The 12,789-nt window shown below is 34.1% G+C and overlaps 1 protein-coding gene and 1 long non-coding RNA gene across 2 annotated transcripts; one reads left to right on the top strand and one right to left on the bottom strand.

Moving 5' to 3' along the window:
• Nucleotides 1-808: 808 nt before the first annotated feature.
• Nucleotides 809-1,921, top strand: hrh2a (histamine receptor H2a). Its single transcript, XM_058797437.1, has one exon. The coding sequence runs from the start codon at nt 812-814 to the stop codon at nt 1,919-1,921; it is 1,110 nt and encodes a 369-aa protein (XP_058653420.1). The 5' UTR covers nt 809-811.
• A 1,164-nt stretch (nt 1,922-3,085) lies between these two features.
• LOC131553073 (uncharacterized) lies at nt 3,086-7,862 on the bottom strand. The gene is made up of 5 exons (XR_009274114.1): nt 7,789-7,862; nt 5,235-5,332; nt 5,005-5,126; nt 3,465-3,516; nt 3,086-3,216 (listed from the first exon to the last, which is right to left on the bottom strand). It is a non-coding gene; the product is annotated as an uncharacterized LOC131553073 (long non-coding RNA).
• Nucleotides 7,863-12,789: the final 4,927 nt, after the last annotated feature.

Here is a 12,789-nt window from a genome sequence, read left to right as displayed (position 1 = left end):
AGTTGCATTCCTAGTGTTTCTTTACCGATGAAACTGTAAAGAAAAACACTCATCTTGACCAACAAATAAAATTGCATCGCATTTTGCATTTATGCATTTATGCATTTGGAAGATGCAAGTATGTGTGTTCAAACACACAACCTTGATATTGTTGAGCTACAGGAACATTAACATAACCAGAAGATAAAATAAACACACATCAAACACATTTCAAGTGTTTCTCTGCTGATAAAACTGTTAAGAAAGTCACACATCTTGTCCAACAAAAACTGCATTACATTTTGCAATGATACATTTGGCGGATGCAAGTTTGTGCGTTGCCTGGTATGAAATGCACAACCTTGGCATTGCTGAGCTATAGGAACACTGAAAAAGCCAGAAAATAAGCTAAACACAAAAATTGCATTTCATTTTGAACATCTCAAACTACAAAAATTGCATTGCATTTTGAACATCTCAAACTACAAAAATTGCATCGCATTTCGCATTAATGCATTTCGCTCATGCAACCATGTGCACTGCCAGAAAATGCACAACTTTGAGCTACAGGAATATTCACACAAACAGAAAATAAGATAGAGACACACAAACACACCTGCATTTCTAATGTTCATCTACCAATAAAACCATCAGAAAACTGCTTTGCATTTTGAACATCTCGACCAAGAAAAACTGCTTTGCATTTTGCCATTATTGAGCTACAGGTACATTCACAAAGCCAGAAAATCCAAAAAACAGAGAGAAACACACCTGAATTCCTAGTGTTTTTCTACTGATAAAACCGTAAATAAATCACCCAAACACAAACAAAATGACATCTCAGATAGCATTAGCTGTGACGCTCTCCGTTCTTATCCTACTCACTCTCAGTGGAAATATTTTGGTTTGTCTGGCTGTGTACGTGACCAGACGCCTACGTAACGTCACCAACTGCTTCATTGTTTCACTAGCGGTTACAGACTTTTTACTGGGCGCTCTCGTGCTGCCGTTTTCCACCCTTTACCAAGTTACGGGCGAGTGGCCACTGGGGGCGCACTTCTGCAACATCTACATCTCGCTGGACGTCATGCTATGCACTGCCTCCATACTCAATCTCTTTGCTATCAGCTTGGACCGCTACTTTGCAATCACTGCCCCGTTGCGTTATCCAATGCTAGTGCTTCCGTGGCGAGTTGGTGTGATTTTAGTGACAATCTGGCTGGTTTCGGTGGGCGTTTCATTTGTACCTATCCACCTAGGCTGGAATACACAAGACTTGAGTGTACAAAATATTCGCAAGGACGACCCTGCAAGAGACTGCCGGTTTGAGTTGAATCCAACGTACGCAGTGGTCGACGCCTTTGCAACGTTTTATCTCCCCCTGGTGGCCATGTGCTGGAGCTACCACCGAGTTTTTCGCATCGCAAGGACACAGGCGAAACGGATCATTTCTACTCAACGGGGTTCGTCGTCTTCGCCAGGAGCGACGATGCTCGCCCTTCGTGAGCACAAAGCCACGGTGACGCTTGCAGTGGTGCTTGGCGCTTTTGTGGTGTGCTGGTTCCCGTATTTCACATTTTTTACAATAATGGGGATACGCAACGAAGACAACCCGCCACGAACGGTGCAGTCGGTGGTGCTTTGGCTAGGATATGCGAACTCTGCCCTAAACCCAGTACTTTACGCCACACTCAATAGAGACTTCAGGTCGGCTTATGCCAAGCTGCTCTGTGGAGGACGAGGATGTAAAACAGGGACGAGAATACCAATGGCAACAGTGGAGGAGGGGCCAATGGGTGGGCACGCCCCTCTGCCAAACAGGGCGAGGCTTCTGCCTAGAACTTGTGTGCTGCTGCAAGAGATCGAAAACGGGAAGACGGTCGACAGCAACACAACAACTGGTGCTACAGTTACCATCATAGCTAATGGGAATAAAAGGTAGTAGAAATACAAGTTCGTTTGCCCGTTACAACAGAGATTGAAGGAATTTAATGTACTGTTGTTTTGTCTTATTGTCTTCGTATCTGCTCATTTATTTATCTGTCAGCAGCCCACAGGGAACCCAAGTATTAAGACAATGTTATTAAAAATGCACGCAGAAAGTACAAATACAATTAATTGTAACTTAATTGTAGCAAAATGCTTTTATTTTTTAATGCCCTCTGGTGGCCATGAGAAGTAATAAGATATTGATATTAAGGTTTTAATAATAAGATTTTTTTCTTTAAATGTGATCTGGACAAGTACATACAGTATATACTGTATATATTGCATGAAGAAAATGAAGCCTACTGTTTGACTACTACATTGCAATTATATTGTCCCATTTAATACAATAATATCAGAATTACACTAATGACAATCACCATTAAGAATAATGAGAATAAATAAACATCTGGATGCATTAGAGTCATGAGAATTGGGGTTAAATGTTCTTAATGTACAAAGAAAAGAAAAGAAAAAAACTCAACCGTCCTAAAGCTTAATTTCTTTTAGCATTTTTTGTTTGTTTATTTGTTTCTAGTGTAAAATGAGACCTAGACATGTTATGTGATTCACTTTACTGCAGGTTTAATGAGAGATTGACCTGAGGGCCAGTGAATTAATATATTAGTATTATGTTTTTTTTTTTTTAAGAATCTGTTATTTGTACTCATGCCATTCCCAAATGGTGTTTTTATTCCCATTGGGCAGAGAGCTCTTTATGATATAAAATCATCTACGCGACAACATCCGTCTAAAAAAAACTCTACAATCCAAGTCTTCTGAAGCCATACAACAGCTCAGTGGGAGAAAAAGACACCAAAAAAATTGAAAGTTGTTATTTGCTAAAAAAAAAACTAAAAAAATTATCTAGAATGCAAAATCTTGTTTTAGTGATGGAGAATCTCTCTTTTGTTTTCCCAGCAGGTCATAACATTTTCATAAGACTCAACAATACATCTACCTCCATAAAAGTGACTGACAATCAACATACAGGTGACAGAATCAGAATCTACTGTAAGTTAATATCCAAAAAGCTTTTGATATCCAAAAAATTGTAATTACAAAACAGATGTTCTGTTTCTAAAGCAGGCCAAAGAAATTCATGCAGCTTGTCTTCTGTCGGGGATTTTTTTTTTTTTTTAACAAAAACTACACTATTCCCTGGCTTGGACATGTGAACTACATACCTGTCCTGTTTGGATTCAGATCTGCCAGCAGCCCGCAGGGACCTTAAGTATTAAGACTGTTTTGCTAAAAAATACACACAGAAAAGGTGGTGTAAATGCAATTTATTGGTAACTGTTTTCTGTAACCAAACTGCTTTTCTTCTGATTCCCTCTGGTGGCCATGAGAAGTATTAAGATTATATAGAACCACTAAGAAATCTATTCAGTTCCTGGGTGAATCTCACAATTTGTAGAAATACAAGATAGTTTAAAAGTTACTACAGAGATTAAAGGAACAGTTTGCAAAGAAATATTAATGCAGTTTTCACTCACCTTCATATTGTTCCAAATCCAAATGCTGTTTTTATTTCCATGGAACACAGAGCTGTTTTTGATAAAACAAAAAATGCATGAAAAGGACAAAAAAGACCATAAACGCATTACAGTGTAATGTATAAGCACTCAAAAGAACACGTAAATGCATAAAATCTCACAAAACTTGTCCAGGTCACATTTAATCTTAAATTAATATAAATACATTGAAATAGCATTAAGAAAATGAACTTTTGACCACTGACATTGTCTCATCTAATACAGTAAAACTAATTACAGAATTACATAAATAAACAGACAGACATATCGATCAATTACACATATGTGTATCACAAATGTGATCTGGACATGTATTCATCTTCAGGTTTAAAGAGATATTCACCCAAGGGTCAATGAATCAACTTTTTTTCCATGTGGAAATTTAAGAATTCTTAAATCTTACTGTCTTGTTTTCTCTCAAAAAAAATTGTTGCATGGGAATATTTAAACAGTCTGATTACAGAATTGCTGTAAAGATGATAAACAGTCTGTCATGAGACAAGCATGTGCATGAATCTGAAATGTACAGAAGCAGCACAAACCAGAAATGAACTCAGAAATACAGAATGAGTGAGTTAGGCCTATTGTTGATTGGCTACTTCTCTGTATATTTTTATGCTGTTTTGTCATACTGATGTCTACCTCAACACGGTTTCCTTTTTCCTTCATATCTGACTGTCTTTTGACTCATTTAGTCATCTGACCAACTATTCAATAAATACATTTATCACAGCCTTTATCAAACAGCAGAACCTGCACACACAATCAGCACACACACTTTCAGCAGGTTATCCATCATCCTGGTTTGTTATCAAAATATCATGAAATAATTAAGGCAAAAGCTCAGACAGAGTAATTCAGTAACTCAGATTCCTGACCTGAGGAAATACAGGCAGAGGATTAGGAGAGGAATTATGGGAAGACACGATGAGGAAAGAGAAGGAGGTGTGTGTGAAAAGAATGTCTGGGCAAAAAATATAAGGAAAAGCTCAGTATAAGGTTTTAACACCCCTGTTAGTACAATTAACAAAATAAAATACTAAACAAAGTACTAATTGATATTTGTTCAAATATATTATGAGAGTGAGAGCATCTGACAACCATTCTATTGTATTGTTTACATAACTACATATGCTAAGAGTCCTTAATTAAAAAACGATCCTCCTATAGCATATAGGCTATACACAGAAACTTCACAAAAACCCTAAATACAAGTTTGGTTTAACTTGAAGAAATTGTGACAGAAATACATTACTATTGTACAGCAGAACTTATCAAAGTAATAATAATAAAAATTATTACAACTTTATTTTTTTTTATTATTATTTTTGTTTTCATCTAAACAGTAAAACTGTTGTACAGAACTTTGTTTGGCAAAAAATAAAAGGAATCGTTAAAGGGGTCATATGACGATGCTAAAAATAACATTATTTTGTGTATTTGGTGTAATGCAATGTGTTTAAGCTGTTTAAGGTTTAAAAACACATTATTTTTTACATACCGTACATTATTGTTGCTCCTCTCTGCCCAACCTTTCTGAAACACGTCGAAGCTCATCGTTCTGAAAAGTGCGGTGTGCTCTGATTGGTCAGCTATCCAGTGCGTTGTGCGTTGGCCAAACACCTCAAGCATGTGACAGAAATGTTACACCTCTTACCATATTTGGAAACACACCACGCCTCTACGACTTGGTGGCAGTGGCAACAATACTACAGTGAGAATAAAAGTTACCTTCTTTCTTTGAGTTTACATTTGGGCGGTGTGCAAATCTTCCAAGACAGTGATGTAGATATGTGGGGGCGTGTTTAAATGAGGTGTTTTAGGAAGGCCTGGAAGAGAGTTAAAGTCTGCGTGAACTGGAAGTTGCTGCCGACTTTATTTCAGTGTGGTGACGTATTTCCAGCTGAAAGGGAATATTGAATAGAGGGTGTGGTTTTATTTTTTGCGCTCCTCTTCGCTGTCTCTCATAGCAACCTAAGGGTTGGAGGGGTGTGTTTAAAAGGATATTCTGCCCAAGTCATAAAACTGACGTCATCAGAGAGGAATGCCATTCCAGAGCGGAAGCAAATGTTCAGATTTTGATTAAAGATTACCATGACAAACTATTTTTTCAGCGGATTAACTTGCACAGATTAAATGTTCACATCAAGAAGACTAGCAATGTGTGCTAATAAAGTACATAAAGTCATTTTTGATTTCATGCAGACTTTAACTTTTATAAAGAATATCACTTTGGGTTTGAGACTTTAGTCTTTGCAACTTCAGGGATCTTATCTATGCACAAACAGCTTGCAACACTCCAAAGACAAAGAAAAACTTGAAATCGCATCATATGACCCCTTTAAATTTTCATTTGATTGCATTTTAAAAGATTAAATTGTTTATGTTTAATGCCTTCATTTGATTACCACTTTTTAATAATAAATTTGTATTAAATCATAAATCCAGAAAAATTTAAACTCACAACTCAGAATTTCGGGAAAATATAACAAACAATCAAACTAACAAATATTTAGGGCCCTATTGTTGTCAAAGATATTAAGCTATTAAAGTTAAAAATTAAGCTTTTTGATTATTAAAGTTTAATTAAACCAACACAAATTGGGAAAAACTGAAACATAGGGTCTTCAAATTTTAATTTGTGTTAATCCTTATAAATTCCTGTTAAAGGGATAGTTCACCAAAAAATGAAAATTCTGTCATTAATTACTCACCCTCATGTTGTTCCAAACCCGTAAGACCTGGTTAAGGCTAGATGGTATACAGATTCGTGTACTGGGCATGCGCACATCAATATAGCATAATTTTTGTCACACTGTACAATAATACTGTTTTTGCATTATTGTAAGGGGTATAGGGTTGGGGTAGGTCTAGACATTAATAAAACACAATCTAATAGGTATAAAATTACATTTATTGTTAGCTTCCGGTTTTAGCTGTATCCCTTCTAGCCACAACCGTAAGACCTTCTTCATTCATCTTCGGAACACAAATTAAGATATTTTGATTAAATCTGAGAAATGTATTACGGTAATAAAATTTTGGTAGGCTACTATGAGACGGATAGCCTAAATGTCATTTAAAAGTTATTTTTATGGTATATCAAAAAGTTTTTCAATGTCATTGTTGGTACATTTTACCAGTATTTACCATACTTTCAAAAAAAAAAAAAATTAAATAGGAAAAATATGCAATATGAAAATAATTTAAGAAAAACAGTGTTTTACGGAGAAAAATAAATAAATAAATAAATTTGGTTTTCAAAAAGCCTTTTTCCAAAAGGTACATCTGGAAAAAGGTAGGTCGTCTTATAATCAGGGTCGTTTATATTCGGGTCAATACGGTACTTATATTTACTAATTATCTACTAAAATTTAATTTAACAATTAGAACGGAGTGCAGAAAAATAAAAGCGGAAAAAAAGGAATTTAGAAACAATAAAACAGATTTTAATATGAACCTATATATGCGTTTAAATAATGTGTGTGTTAAGAGAGAGAGAGAGAGAGCAGGTGGTTAGATTTCCGTGTTAGTGTACAAAAAAGCAACTATTGCAGTACCTGGAACTTAATGAACATCAATAATTGAGCCAATTAAACCACAAAAAGAATATCTAACAAATGCAAGGCTATATTCCCTGGAATACAGTATCACAGTCCTATCGGAAGCAAAATAAAACCCACTCTCTCTCTCTCTGGTCCTTTATCCCTGGTTAGTGTGCTGGAATTTAATATGCGACTTTTGTTATTGGGAAAGTGGCACATATGTCTGGGCGCGCGCTGGTCGCAATATCTCTGTTAGTGTAGCTAATGCGATAAAGAAGGCAGGGGGCTATTCATCACCCTGGCCGCTCCCAATACGCTTTATTATTTTAATGCATTTCACAGCGATTAAAAATGATCTATCACCAGACCCGCGTCTGTATGTGTGAGTGTTTGAGGTGAGAGAAGTGTGTGTGTGTGTGGTCACTTAAAAGGCCAATTACTGTTGTCGCTGTGCAAACAGACAGAAACTCTCCTTCTCACCGAGCAGAAACATTCACCTCACAGTATTATTTGGCTTTTTATTCAAACGTACGAGCTCCCTGAAGCTGTTTCCGCATTAGTCTGCCTTCATCTCTCCACCTGCAGTCATTAGACTCGAGTAATGCTAATTTCATCACTGCTAATTAGCGCGGTTAACGAGCAATGTGTTAAAGCTGATGGCAATTAATCTGTGATTAGGCCAGATTAGTCCAGCACGCAGCTGTGTTGGACAGTCTGAGAACAGAGAGATTTTATTTTACCTTTCAGGCCGATTCTGGACCAGTTTCACCTGTTTGAAACAACTGGGCTAACAGGAAACGTTCTCAGAACTAACTTTCTGGCCGATTCTGTTATGAACAAACGTTCTTAATATAACGTCCGTTCAACGAACGTTCGTTTTTTTCTGAAACGTTTTAGCTACTACTTCAGATCATTCATAGAACATTCAGAAGTAACATTCCCTTACTGTTTGCAAAAATAATAATATATTATATATATATATATATATATATATATATATATATATTCTTTGATGAATAGAAAGATCACCATTTATCTGAATTCACCATTTAGCTTGAAGTCTGTATATATATTTATTTTATTTATTTATTTTATTATTTTTTATTATTTTTTGGAAAGAAATTATAGAAATTCATACTTTTATTCACCAAGGACACTTTAAATTGATCAAAAGTGATGATAAAGACATTTATAATGTTACAAAAGATTTATATGTCAGATAAAATTCTGTTCTTCTGAGTTTTCTATTCTTTCAAAGAAACCTGAAAAATTCTACTCTGCTGTTTTCAACAACAACAATAATAATAATAATGTTTTTGAGCAGAAAATCTGAATATTAGAATGATTTCTGAAGGATCATGTGACACTGAAGACTGGAGTAACGATGCTAAAAATTTAGCTTTGAAATCAAAGGAATAAATTACATTTTGAAATATATTCAAACAGTTATTATTTTAAATAGTAAAATTATTTCACAATTTTGGATCAAATAAATGCAGGCTTGGTGAGCAGAAGAGACCTCTTTAAAAGACACTAAAAATCTTTCTGTTCAAAAACGTTTGACTGGTAGAGTGTGTATAGATATAGCACATATACATATGCAGCTAAATTATAGGTTCCTCAGACTTGCGTTCCTCAATGTTTGAACTGCATAAGAACAAAGAAAACCAGCACAAACTCTTCCCCAGACTAAGGAATTGTGAGTAATATAATATTAACCTAAACCACAAAAAAAAAAAAAGACAGTATGCCATCTGGGCAATTAATTGGGATGCAACACCAATCATAATCTTTCATTCTATTTAGGGTAGGCTATATATGAATGCAACCGTGGTGTGGAAGAGGAACAAGGAAAAGGGAAAGAGCAAGTTGTCAAATTTCCAGCGTTTGAATAGTTACACAGACACGTTTTATTAGCTTGTCATGTTAAATCAGAGTTTGATGTGAGGTGTGTCTGCGCTACAGATTAAACTCCTCAAATGACAAAAGTTTGAGATGTTTTACCTGATCATGTGGCTGAATGTAAAAACTCATTTCGCACCGTGACAGTATGACTGGAATATAAATCACACTGTCTTTGCTCAGTGATGAGGATCCTGTTTATGAGTTTTTGAAAAGCTCTAAGAGGGATGTGAAAGTTTTCACAGTGTTCTGAGAGATCCCAGCAAGCAATAGCTGTCATTTCACCGTCTCGGTTAAGTATAGACCCAATATAGTACGGCTATGTGTAACCCACTTCTACCCCAAGTAACCTTGAATCTTGTTACATGTCGTTTTTTGGCTAAATAACTTGTGAGATGTATGATATTCCATCATGTAAGCAAAGTCAACAGCGTTTACAAGGTGTTTGGTTTCATTTTTTTGACATGTTCTATGCATAGCCTGTACGTAGCCTCGGTTTAGCTCGTAGTCAGACCGGCTATTTGTAGCCCACTGGTAGTCAAATCTGATTCACTGGAGTTTTTGGCCAGGCAGCGCACGAGATGGTTGATATCCCATCATATTCGCAGTGTCAATAATATCTACAAAGATGACACGGTCTATATGTAGCCGGGTCATTCTTCATTTGTGGTGGCAAGTGGTGTCCCTCTACTTTAAAACAGTTGAAATAAACTTTAAATACCAATAAATCATAAAATGTTTGCATGTGTGTATTCTGTAGGGTAAACACAATTTGTGCACTGTTACTAGTTAAATTTTTTTTAGTGCTGGGCAACGATTAATCGCGATTAATCGCATCCAAAATAAAAGTTTTTGTTTATATAATATATCTGTGTGTACTGTGTATATTTATTATGTGTATATAAAGACACACACATACAGTATATATTTTGAAAAGATTTACATGTATTTACATGTATATATTTATTAATATAATTTATATGATATATAAATATATTTAATATCTAATCATAACACATTTTTCTTAAATATATACATACATGGGTGTGTATTCATATATACATAATAAATACACACAATACACGCACATATATTATGTACACAAAAACTTTTATTTTGGATGCGATTAATCGCGATTAATCGTTGCCCAGCACCAATTTTTTTGTTTTAAAATGCATATTTAATTGGGTTTTAGAGATTGCATTTGTAACAAAATATGGATGTTCGCGCCATACCTTAGAGAAGTATCATGGAATGTAATTTTTAACAATATAACATTTTTAACACAAATAAAGTGGTTATATTGTGAATATACATTTTATTTAACATGTAAAACTTTGTTAAATTGTTTTAAAAAATACACATTTTGTTATTTAAGAAAAAAGTTGTGTCCCCCAAATTCATGTCTGTGGTGATACAACACCTTTAAGAAAAGGGAGAATTCTATTTGGACTACTTCCTGTGTGTAAAGGTCACTGCAGGTGCTGGTTGATCTGAGGTGTGCATGGGGAGTTGTCAGTCCTCTGTCATGTGTGTCATGTGTTCCCGCCTCTTGTTTCCTTATTTGGTCATAATAGCTCAGATGTGTGGGTGTTATGTATGAAAAATAAAAAATGTTGATAAAAAAAAATAATAACTCAGATGTGCAACGCAACATTAAAACCTAAACAGTACAAACAGAAAACATATTGTAATAAAAACGGTAGGGGTGAATTTATTATTCCTGTGCATTTGAGGTTAATGTGTGTTACTTTTTAGTTACAGCAGCTATCACTGTGTTGTTATGAAGTCAGTTGTGCCACACAATTTTGGAGGCAGAGACTGTGGGGGACACTAAAAGGTTAGTGATGGGAAAACTTGCAGGTCAATGGGCATCAGTGTTTAAGGTTGGTAAACACTTGTACACGCTTGTGACGCATATAATACTACCCTCCTGACATTAGCATGTGTTATTCGGGTGTCATATTTGTGCAGAATTGAAGGAAGAAACCTTAAAGCCAGTGCCAGAAGGATGCTGGACAGGTAAAGCCTTCAAAAAGTGCCATATTAATCAAAACATTGTGTTGTCAATACTCAATAAGTTACAATGCAAATCAGAAATTTAAAAAAAGAATTCCTTTACTGGTCATTTTGAAATGTCAAACTTTGTCCACAATTGTTAACTACCTCAATCTGTATTATATTTTTGGGTTTGAAGGGGTGTGGTCTGCTGCAGGAGGCATTTGAAAAGACTGCAGTCGTTTTTTTTCTTATTTGGCAGGTGCTGTGATGACCAACTTCCTGGCGGCAACATAGTTGGACTCGAGGAATGCAGTTGGGAAGCATTTTAAACAAGAAATAAAACCAATAATTAATCATTTCCTTTAAGTTCACTGTTGGTTGTTTTATGTGTTAAAATATGTAAACCAACAAAAGGGTTAATCTTTTTTTTTATGTTGTCATTTATCCGTAATGTTTTAATGTTAAGTGTGATAACATGCTCTTGATTTGTATTAGATTTTCTTTTCTTTTAAATATCTTATTTTTTCATTTTTATATTTTTATTATCTTAAGTTGTTAAAAATTCCATATTTTATCATAATATTTATGTTTGTGTATTGTATTTATAATATTTTATTTTGTCATTAATTCTTTTGTATTTTTATAATTTTGTATGGTCTTAAGTTGTCAAAAATGTTATTTTTCTTAATAAAAATTAGTTTTGATGGATTGCCATTTTGTTGTCTATTAGATGTACAGTATATATGTAGGTATTCATTAGATGTCTATTTGATGACTAGTCTATTCTTGGGCTATGGTCAGACGTCTATTAAATTTTCACTGACAGCCCAAATTAAGTCTTGTTTTAGCCTAGACCCATGTTCACTGTCTATTAGAGGTTACATGTAGTCTTTCAATAGTGGTCTAACTGATGTCTAGTCTATTCTTGGGCTATGATTAGATGTCTATTAAATTTTCACTGACAGCCCAAATTTTGCCTTGTTTTAGCCTAGACGTCAGGGCTGTGTTTAAATGGCTAATAGACATCTTTTAAACGCAAAATTGCTTGCTGGGTTACGTTAAAGAACATCCTTCCTAATGTGGAAATAATATTCGCTTCCACAGAAACTGTTTCTAACATTACAATAATGTAAACGATACATCAAAATATATTAATGTTGAGATGATTACGTTATTAATAATACAAACAAATTGAACTCTGTAATGCTAACCTATAAACTGAATTATATTCACACAAAAAAAATATATATTTTTTTTGCAATAAAATAAAAATACATTTTAAAAATGAATATTTTAACATTTTTTTAAATAAAATAAAATTAATCAAATAAAATAAGCAATTGTAAACAGCAAAGCTAGGACAGCAAAATAAAATTAATATAAAAATACAATTGTAAATATAGCTAGGATAGCAAAATAAAAAATGAAATAAATTACTGTAAATATATAGACAGCAAAATAAAATAATAAAATAAAATAAAAATTAAAATTACATGTAAACATAACCGGGACAGCTAAAGTAAAATAAAATAGTTGAGACAGCAAAATAAAATAAAATAAAATAAAATAAATACATAAAATGAAGTAAAATAATTAATTATAAATATAGCAGGGACAGCAAAATAAAATGAATAATTGTAAACATAGCTAGAATAGCAAAATAAAAATAAAAATTATATAAAATTAAAAAATTAAACAATAGAAAAGTAAAAGTAAAGCAAAAAATAAATAAATAAACGATTGTCAACATAGCTACAACCCGAATTCTGGAAATGTTGGGACGTTTTTTTTATTTGAATAAAATGAAAACTAAAAGACTTTCAAATCACATTAGCTAA

This window comes from Onychostoma macrolepis, chromosome 14 (genome assembly GCF_012432095.1).
Source record: "Onychostoma macrolepis isolate SWU-2019 chromosome 14, ASM1243209v1, whole genome shotgun sequence".
NCBI lineage: Eukaryota > Metazoa > Chordata > Actinopteri > Cypriniformes > Cyprinidae > Onychostoma > Onychostoma macrolepis.
Note: the sequence above shows the minus strand (reverse complement) of the source record. Positions and strands in the feature narration are given on the sequence as shown.